This window comes from Rhopalosiphum padi, chromosome 3 (genome assembly GCF_020882245.1).
Source record: "Rhopalosiphum padi isolate XX-2018 chromosome 3, ASM2088224v1, whole genome shotgun sequence".
NCBI classification, from domain to species: Eukaryota; Metazoa; Arthropoda; class Insecta; order Hemiptera; family Aphididae; genus Rhopalosiphum; species Rhopalosiphum padi.
In genome coordinates this window covers 1,759,695-1,770,864 of record NC_083599.1, presented here as the reverse complement: position 1 = coordinate 1,770,864, position 11,170 = coordinate 1,759,695, and the positions used below count along the sequence as shown (strand labels likewise).

The window sequence follows — 11,170 nt, the reverse complement described above, 5'->3', positions numbered from 1 at the left end:
CGAATTCAGACTCTTCCTCAAAGGTAGACTCTAGCAATGCTGTCTGTGAAGCCTCTAAAAGCTCGGCGTCAGTGACTGTTAATGCTACTGGAGATGGTGTTCGCTCAAAGTCGTCAACGCGGATGATGACTTCGTAGTCTGGGTTGGGGATTGCTGAGAAAGCAAATTCCTGGGCGTCGTCTAAAAGTTCCAGTCGGAGTAAGTTCAACGGGACGTGCTTGAATTTATACGTGGTGTCTGGTCCTGAGTCTTTAATGTCAATGTGGTAAATCTCCCCGGATGTTCTGGATTTTACAGGATATGATCCTGCAGGGAACTATTTTGGAAGGTCAGATAGCCTGACCTTACGTTGGTACACTTCGGACAAAGCCGGGATTATGTTCCCTGATCGATCAATGGTGATAGTTATGTTCGGGCTAGGTGTTCGGGAAAAACGAGAGAACGTTAGGTTGAAAGTATGCAAAACAGACAATGCGACAAAAGACGAAAATAAGACCACACTATTAATAAACTAATAGAATATTATGTTTGTAACACTAACGGTTGATGAACAAGGTACTCCTAGGACTAAATGGATTAAAAGCCTTTGTGTACCTTGACGACATAATAGTATATGCTAAGATCTCTCCGACCATTCACAGAAACTCGTCGATATCTTCAATAGGCTTAGGCAATACAATTTAACACTTCAACCCATAAAATGCGAATTCCTCAGAAAGGAAGTAACGTACTTAGGACATCGAATTACAGACGAAGGTGTAAAACCAGATCCTCAAAAAGTGGAATGTGTTCAGAAATTTCCAGTTCCAAAAAAACGTTAAAGAGATCAAATCTTTTCTTGGGTTATCCGGATATTACCGACGATTCATCCAAAACTACGGCCAAATAGCAAAACCCCTAACAACATTACTCAAGAAGGATGTCCCGTTTAGGTGGAGTGATTTGTGCTAACAATCGTTTGAGACATTAAAGAATTGTTTAATCCAATCTCCGATACTTCAGTACCCAGATTTCTCAAAACCTTTTAACCTTACGTGTGACGCCAGTAACTATGCTATAGGCTGTGTTCTTTCCCAAGGACCAATAGGTAAGGACTTGCCAATAGCATACGCTTCTAGAACCCTAAACAAGGCTGAAGTTAATTATAACACAACTGAAAAAGAACTTTCCAGTATAGTATGGGGTATGAAGGTATTTCGATCATATCTCTTTGGACAAAAATTTAATGTAATAACGGATCATCGCGCACTAGTATGGCTCTTCAATCTAAAGGACCCTGGTTCTAGGCTTACTCGTTGGAGACTAAAACTAGAGGAATATCAATACACGATTCAATACAAGCCGGGAGCGAGTAATACTAATGCCGATGCTCTTAGTCGAATTCATAGAGTTGTAACTAGGTCACAACAAAACACTGACTCTATTCAAGACATCGAAAATCAAGTAATACTTTCGGAAATCCCTCAGTCATCCTCAGAAACTCGACCAGAACTTCCAGAGTATTCAGAACCTTCACAGTCACAAGAAACAGATGAGTACAATGGTTTCTTAACAGCTGACTCAAGTAAAAAAAAATCTACGCCGAATGTTCTCGAAATCCCAGGAAATATTTTCGACGAAAAATTGAATGCATCTCTAGTAGTATGTGTATCGGCAGATTTTAAAATGACACAAGGGATAGCGCTAGCTGTACGAAGAAAATTTGGGAACATCACGCGATTACGTAATCTCAACAAATCCGTCACGGAAATTGCCTCATTAGACACAGAAAATATATCAATATTTTACCTAATAACAAGAGAACACTATTGGCAAAAGCCTACATATCAAAATGTGTTTCAAAGCCTCATAAATCTCAAGAAAGCATGCATGGAACGACAAATCACGTATCTGGCATGCCCGCGTTTAGATTGCGGTCCGCAAGGATTAAAATGGGAAACCATTCGTTCTATGTTATGTTATATATTCCGGAACTCTTCTATTACTATCAAAGTGATGGTAAAAGAGCAGCCGACACAAGAAGAACAGCTACAAATACTAAAAGAATTTCACGAAAATCCTATGGGTGGACACCAAGGTATTACCCGTACTTATCGACGAATATCTCAACAATACCAATGGAAAGGTATGAGACAGATGATCAAAGACTACGTCCTATCATGTACAGTTTGTCAATTCAGCAAGACCACTAACCGAACAATCAAAGAACCGATGGTGATCACAACCACTGCATCTCGTCCTTTTGAAAAAATATTCATGGACATTGTTGGTCCATTACCTAAGTCGACCAGTGGAAACGCATTTATTTTAACGTTACAGGACGACTTATCGAAATTCGCATGGGCAGTCCCCATGTACAATCACGAAGCAAATACTGTGGCACATCACTTCGTTACTCAATTCGTGTGTCTACATCAGTGGTTCCCAAGCTATTCTATTCTACGCCCCCTTTATATATTTTCAAAAATCTCGCGCCCCCCCTTTTTTAAATTGAAAAAAAATTGATCATATTTTTTTGTGTTCTTTAAAAATAAACTTTAAATTATTCAGAATGACTACTTTTTTATTGATGTTAATAATAATAATAATAATGGTAAATAAAAAAATACATAATGAAATTAGATGTTAATAATAATAATAATAATAATAATAATAATAATGGTAAATAAAAAAATACATAATGAAATTAATAAATAATGTTAATGCTGACAACACTTTTCCTTGGACAGTTTTTTTATGTTCTGCTCAATATTTGATAATGAACACCTTAAGTCAGATGCGACATCTAAACGATTTCTATGTTTGTTTTTTATAACTGCCATGCTGGAGAACCCAGATTCGCACAAATATGTAGATGAAAATTGTACAAGGACTTTTAAAGCTTCATTTGAAATTTCAGGATAAATAGGTTGGTATTTTACCCAAAATTCTTCCAAAGAGCTACCACTGTTAAAATCAATTTTCGCCCGTGAATCGTTCTTCAGCTCGATTGCCTGTTCTTGAATTATATCTGGCAATGTGTCTACGTTAGTACTGAATGGAGAACTTGTTAACATATATTGCCAACTTTTGTTCGAAAAATTTGGAAAATATCGAGTGAATTCATCAGTCAAACTGTCGAGATGTTTAATCACTATATCTTTCAATCCAGTAGGACAAAATGGTTCTTCTTCATCAGAGAGAAGTTCGTTCAGTCGACGGAAAGACGAAAAATTAGGAGTCTCTTTGTTTACTCGGCGTTTCCACAGTTGTATCTTTTCTAGAAATGAGTTGATAGTATCGTTCGCGATTATTACGTTTATATTCCTCCCTTGTAATTTGAGATTTAGGTTATTAATAGTCTCAAAAAAATCTGCTAGATATGCGAAGTAGAATGTGAAATTTTCATCAGTAAAATTTTCCCGAAGATCGTCTTTTCCTAATTGTAAAAGCATTATTTCGACTTCAGACTTTAATTCGTACAAACGCTCAAGCATATTTCCTTTGGATAACCAACGAACCTCGGTATGGAATAATAAAACAGAATGTTGGGCTGATAGCTCAGAACAAAGAATCTTAAAAAGACGTGAATTAAGAGCACTACTTTTGATGGTATTAACAATTTTTATACATACTTCTAGTACATTTTTAATTTCAAATGGCAGCGTTTTTGCAGCTAAGGCTTGGCGGTGTATTACACAATGAGAACCAATTATTGATGGATTTTTATCTTTTGCAAGCTTCACAAAACCCGATCGTGATCCTAGCATAGCAGGGGCACCGTCTGTACATACACCTACAACATTTTTCCATGAGAGGCCATTCTGATCAAAAAATATATCGATGGCAGACAAAACGTCACTGCCTTTTGAGGTAGAACTTAAGGCCTGGGAAAACATAAGCTCTTCTGCAATAGTCTTTTCATTTATAAAACGGCAGTAAACTAATAGCTGACAACAATTGGCCACATCAGTTGATTCATCACACTGAATTGCAAAGAATACGGAATTTTTTAATTTATGAATCAACTGATTTTGTATGTCCAAAGCTAATTCATCAATGCGTCGTTTGATTGTATTGTCTGAAAGAGATATTTGAGAAACTTTCCTTTTACTTTCTTCACCAAGTACTATTTCAACGGCTTTAAGTATGCTAGGCTTAATTAATGTTTCACCCAATGTATGTGGTTTCTTTTGCTGAGCCACCATAAAGGCGATGTGATATGAAGCTTCAATAATTTTTTCATTATTCTGTTGAAATTCTCCGGTTCTGTCAAGTTTAATTTTATTTAAAGAATTTTTTTTAGCAACAAAAAACTCTTTAGGTTTTTCTTTTAGCATCGGATGAGCTGTGGTTAAATGTCGTTCTAGTCGACTTGGTCGGAGAGCATCGTTACTTAACACAACGTGACAAATAACACACTGTGGCATTTGGATACCATCCTTTTGAATGAACGTGAAACCAAACTTTATATAATCGTCGTTATACAATCTTATTTTCTGTGGAGCCATTATTTTTACGTATGTACACTCGCGACGACTACGTACTACGATACTACGTGCAGTATGCGACTGCAAAACGAAACTAAATCGAGTTTAAACTAATCTAATAGCTTTTCCCTAACATCCTTTTATCGTTCCGATTAATTTACAGATAACGTAGCATAAAACTATTTATAGTTATTATCGGTTATCCATTATTGATACCCGAGAACCGATAAAGAGAACCAGTCTACTAATTTTATTTCTCTACGTTTTAAAATAAAAAAAATGTAATCAATAAAAATTGTCTTTCGTAAAAACTGCTTGCGCCTCCCCAGCAATGTGTACACGCCCCCCAAGGGGGGCGCGCCCCCCAGTTTGGGAACCAGTGGTCTACATGGACTTCCACAGACCCTCGTCACAGATTGCGGAACAGAATTCTTGAGTAAAGTCTTTAAAGAAGTATGTACTCAGCTGAAGATCAAACAGACTTCCACAAGTCCTTATCACCCACAGAGCAATGGTTCCTTGGAAAGGAGTCACAGAACCTTAGGCGAGTACTTGCGTAGTTTTGCAAATAAAAATCCTCAGAATTGGGACGCACATGTTCCATTTGCCATGTTCTGCCACAATTCAACAGTCCATTCAACTACAAACTTCCAACCATACGAACTAGTCTATGGAAACAAGCTCACAGTTCCAAACTCATTTACTCGGACTCCGGAACCTCAATATAATTATAATGATTATTGTCATGAATTAAAGAAAAATATGCAAGAAGCTCATCAACTAGCTAAGGCACAACTACAAACTAACAAGATTAAATCAAAGAATCGTTATGACCAAAAGCTAAAATCTCTAAACCTAAACCCTGGTGACAAAGTAATGATGCAAGAAAAGCAAAGCAAAGGAAAACTAGCACCAAAATGGCTAGGACCCTATATTGTTATAGAATCTCTCCCAGACTCTCCAAATCTAACAATACTAAAAAAGAATAAACCAGTCACTCTGCATAGAAATCTATTTAAAAAGTTTCATGAAAGGAATTAAACTATGTTTCAGAATCAGCATGATTACTCTACAACCTATACAATCTTCAATCAAGAATCTCGAAATGAGTGATTTCAACAGACCATTCACATCAATGTTTAATGTAACATCCTTCGAAAACAATCAAGGACTGTACTATGAGTCATATGGAGATATTAGATTATCACATCTCAGTTGGAAGTTGGTGACTTATCTCGACCTTGATACATTAATTTCGAAATACGCTATGATAATGAAATACTATGAAGCGACTACAGAGATTTGTAAGAAAATGACAGAACGTTTTGGAAGTGTGGAAATCTCTAACACTTGTGAACTATTCATGCAACAGTTTTCTCGAGCAACATTACCTTACTTAAATGAAATTGACGCAAATCATCGTAGTTTGATGTTAGCCATTGGTTATACACATACAGAGGAGACTAGGATTCGCCGAGGATTGGGATCTGCCTTTAGGCGTGTGGCCAACGTTCTATATGGCATATGCTCAAAAATCGATATTGAATTCATAATAAGCAGAATAATGGAGTTAAATAGAACCAAAGTTAACAGCTTAAACTTAACACCAGAGAAGATAAGAATATCACAAACAGAAACAAACCACACTACACAGCAAATTCAAAAGCAACAACAAAAGCTGGAGGAAAACCTTCAATTCCTACAACAACAAACAAATAATAGTATTAAAAACATTAATAGACTAGAATTTAAAACCAGAATATTAGAACAAGTTTTATTATTTGAAGTATTACTGAACAAGTATGCATACGAAACCCACAATCTCGTAGCCATATTAAATACAGCAATAGACGGAAAATTACACACTAGTATGTTCACACCACAAAAACTATACAGAGAATTGTTAGAAATAAAAATGGACATACCTATCGGAAATGCTCTTCCATTGGAAGTTAACACGGAAACTCTAATCGAGTTTTACAGAATATCCGAAATCACTATTATTCACAAAAATAATTATTTAATATACGTTATGGAAATCCCTTTAATTTCCAGCGATGAGTATACTATGTATCACCCGATACCCTTACCGATACAATACAATGGGAATACAATAATATTAATTGATCCAGAATTAGACTATATAGGATTTAGCCGAGACAATGAACATTTCCTAACGTTAAGATTAGAACAATGGGAAAAATGTGTACAAGCAACACCCTACAAAATCTGTAAGGACATTCAACAAATCCACTACAGTGCAGCATCCGAGTTATGTGTTATCTCATTATTCACAAATCACCAATCAAGCTCAAATAATTGCAAGGTCAAGTTTTTATCTTTACATTCACCAATCTGGCATAAATTATCCCAAACTAACTCTTGGATATATTATAGTCAACCCGAGATAGGAACCATAACTTGCCAGAATTCTTTACAAACTTCTAAAATTGAGATTTCAGGTGTAGGAAGGCTGACTTTATCTCCTTTATGTAAAATCTATATAGGAAATTCTATACTTTTCACAACTAATCAACCAATTAAGAATACCCTACATGATATTATACCAGATTATAAAAAAAAAAACTTAATGAAACTTTTGGAGGAATCCGTTAAGAACGTTTTACCCCAGAACATTACGGACAACATCCTTAGTAAAGATCTTAACCATTTAGTAAATATAGCATCTGACATTGGTAAGCTTCCACACGTTTCCTCAGAACCTTTATTAATATTAAGAATTGAATTTTATGTAATAACTATTTATGTATTTGCCATATTTTTCGCTATGACAATTAGTATAATAATTTATAAATTAAGAATTAACCGTATTAAAACATACAACCCTGAGATACCAGATAGTAAATCAAGTATTAGTCAGGTTGATATTCAAGTATAAAATTAATTGTATTCAGTAGTTTATTTAATCAGTACAAATTGTAATTTTTATTTATTTTTTTTTCTTTCTTACTGTAATGGCACTGACCTCCTCAGAAAATTTCGAATCCTCGCAGACACTTAGGATTGGGTGAAACTCGGTGGTCATAGGACCCCCGTGTTTCATTTAGTTTGGGGGGTGTTATGAACCCCTGAATCATATTATAATATATAATATTATTTCTACATGATATTTTTAAGACCATCAGGAATAGTGTGTTATACGACGGCGAGACCGTGGAATCCGCTGACATAGGATTTTGATTGTGACACGGAGCGTCGTCGTCCAATACACTATACGGGAGGCCAGGCAGTTTTTAGTCTTAATATTACGTCTGAACCGATACATTGTCATTAGCCGTAGTAAATAATAAAAATATAATTTTTATTTAATTATTTTGCGTACGTTCTTTTATTTGTTGTGTAAAATCATAACACTATTTTAAAATTGTAAATTGTTTGTACCTACTCTTTCAAATAATTATACTCGTTTTAAAATTACAATTTAACAAAATCCACATGAGACGCCCTAGATAATAATCCTACCTTTATATTTTATAAGAGCTAAACGTGAACTAGTGAGCGTAAAATTTGTTATGTTAGGCACTTGTAAGATGGAGATAACAAATGTCTGTGTAACAACCTCTTTATTCTAGCACTGAAATTTATAATATTAACTATTAATATCTATTATTTAGTATTTTTTATTGTTGTTGTCGGTGACAAAACTACGGGGACGCAAGGAGGTGCTGAAGTACGCCTAACTTTAATCTAAGCACCCCCAAATTCCATGTCTTTGTATTTTCAAATATCTATAGTTTTAACAATGTAATTTAAAAGTATCAAAACAAAAAAGTAACTGAACCGAATTTGTTGAGAAATGTCCATTTGTCAATTATTAATAATTTAAAGTTTAGGTTTTCAAATCAAAATCTTCAGATGGCCAAACAGCGGTGCTTTACTAATTTCAGTATCATAAATATTGAGAGAGACCTAGGTATAAAATTACATTGTTTCTGAAGAAATATTAAACACATTTGCAAATATTGATAGAAAATTATGTTTAACACTTTAAAATTGAATATAAAATTAAATAAAATGTGTTACATTTTAAAAAAAAAAATGGTACTATGTATAATAATAGTATAATATAAATACTGATTACTGGCAATTTATAATGATTGTGTTGGTGGTTTCATAATAGGCCCGCGGGGCGGAGAGCGCTGTTGCATCATGGATAATAATAATAATAATAATAAAATATATGACATTCGTATTTCGACCGTTACAGAAACCCCCCTGTAGAAGTGTTTCGGATCTGTCTGGATCACTTCTAAATAAAGATAGCAAGGGAGAAATTATATATATAGATATCGTTAACTCAGATTCGGACCTAGTCCGGTATCACGATATTTTGGTTGAACGGTAGTAGGATGGATATACTTTCTAAGGAAAATAACATTATAAGTTCCACGAACTTGATTCGTCACAGGATCTGCTACGACATATGCATTACAGCTTTAACGGCGGAAGAGGATCGATGTGTACGAACGAGAACTTGTTCTCCTACTAGAAATGTAACGGCTTTTCCACGGCGGTCATGACGAATTCGGCGTTCCTCACCCTTTGTGCGTTCGTTTGTGCAACTTCGGCAGCCATGGTGAGCTTAGCCGTAAAGTCATCACTACGCCTCGGGGGATATTCAACAGCTTCATATATGGGGACCTTATACATTATTATACCTTTCAGTCTTTAAAAATATCTCGTTGGGAGTGAAATCCGTAGATTCATATACGGTATTGTTCAACACCCACTCAATATAATTAACGTAACGGGGCCACTCAGTATGGGATTGATGACAGTAAGTCCGAAAGAATCGACCCAACTCGCGCATAACTCTTTCGGCCGGATTACTCTGGGGATGGTATACGCTGGTAGTGGTCACAGATACACCGAGTGCTGTTAGGCGAGTTTGCCACACTTTACTAATAAATTGGACTCCGTGATCCGATACAACGGGTTGTGGAATTCCATGGACATTAATATAATCACTGATCATACGGTTGGTCACCACAACGGCAGTAGACCGTTTGATCGCAAATAATCGGACAAATCGTGAAAAACAGTCGAGAACAACGAAAATATATTTGACATGATTCCATCCAGAAGGCAATGGCCCGTATAAGTCAACACAAACCCGCTGAAGGGGCTCTTTAGCTAGCACATGTTGCATTTTGCCTTCGGTTCTCACTGTACTGAATTTCGCACGTTGACACATATCACAGCTTTTCACAGCCCTACGCACATTTCCACCTAAATCACGAAAATAACACACATCTCGGATGGCGGAAATACATTTTTTCGGACCTACGTGCCCGAAGTGGACGTGGAATTTTGTAATCAGCTTATCGACCCGATGTAGGGGTATACATACTAGCCACCGATCAGAGTCTGGATGTCGACGATAGAACAAAATGTCTCGATACACACAATAACGTATTAAACTACAATCATGTAGGTTCATAAATACAAATATAAAACAGGTATTAATTTCAATGTTTGACAAAATTTAATTCTTTATTAATATTATTAAAATTTTAATTAGGAATACAAATTATTAATTATTAGTATTAAGAAAACAAATTCATTATTAATTAGTTAATAATTTAAGAGTTAAGGGCAACATAAGAATAGAAAATTACCTATTAGCTATTGTTGCTTATATGTTATATTATAGAAATAGGGCAGGTATTTATGTTTTTATACTTCATGAAGTAGAGCTATACTAATGAATTTGCTATCTGTTGGTATATGTATAGACACTTATTTTTTAAACAGTCCAAAAAGTCAATTAATTTAGTATAATTATAAATATTGTTGTTAATATAAAACGATCTTATTAAACAAATTTAAATAATATTTTGATACATAACACAATAATTTAATGGAGTTACAGTAAAATGTATTTGCTTATTTAAATTTTTAATAATTTTGTTAACTTAAACTATTTGATTGTTTTTGAAATTACATATTTTCCCCGAATATTTTTGAACTTACTGATAACTGATATATTATATGTACTTAGATACTTAAATAGTTAGATATACTACTATAGTAGATACCATATTAAAAAAGTAAAGAACATTTTATGAACTCAGAATAACTACAATTTTTTTTTGCTTAGTTTTGTTTCAAATTTGACATGGAAGGCAAAAAAAAATCATCATACCAACACATTAGTGGCAACGCTAAAAGGAAAATGCGTGAAAAAAAAGAACTTGAAAAAGTAAAAAATAATCCTAAGCAGTGTAAACTTAATTTTAACCTAACAATAGAAAAACCACAAAATGTTTCTGTTTCTCCAACTACTAACTTAAGTACTTCCGAGTCATCTTCAAAATCGCTCCCCTATTCTGAAACTAAACCTTCATCAAAATTATTACCACATATTACTACGTTAGAATCAAATTCAAAAAGTAACTCAACTTTTATTTCGTCACCAGCAAAGATGTTACCATCTCAAATTGACACATTAGAGCCATTGCCTAAAATAAAAGCATTTGATATAACTTTTCATGTAGAGTCAACAATATTAACAGAATCCACCACAGCAGTTCCAATTTCAAATTCTTCTACTTTAAATTCACCTACGAAAATACCTTCAACAACTAGTGTACTTCAGGATATATCTCCTGAAAAAATATTAAGATCTACTGTAAGCTCTACAAAATTAATAACTCCGATAAATTTAAACTTGCTTCCTT

At 34.6% G+C, this 11,170-nt stretch overlaps 1 protein-coding gene across 1 annotated transcript; it reads right to left on the bottom strand.

The window, feature by feature from the left end:
• Window positions 1-2,425: 2,425 nt before the first annotated feature.
• On the bottom strand, window positions 2,426-4,857 carry LOC132927669 (SCAN domain-containing protein 3-like). The gene has a single exon (XM_060992250.1). The coding sequence runs from the start codon at window positions 4,488-4,490 to the stop codon at window positions 2,700-2,702; it is 1,791 nt and encodes a 596-aa protein (XP_060848233.1). The 5' UTR covers window positions 4,491-4,857; the 3' UTR covers window positions 2,426-2,699.
• Between the last annotated feature and the right edge of the window lie 6,313 nt (window positions 4,858-11,170).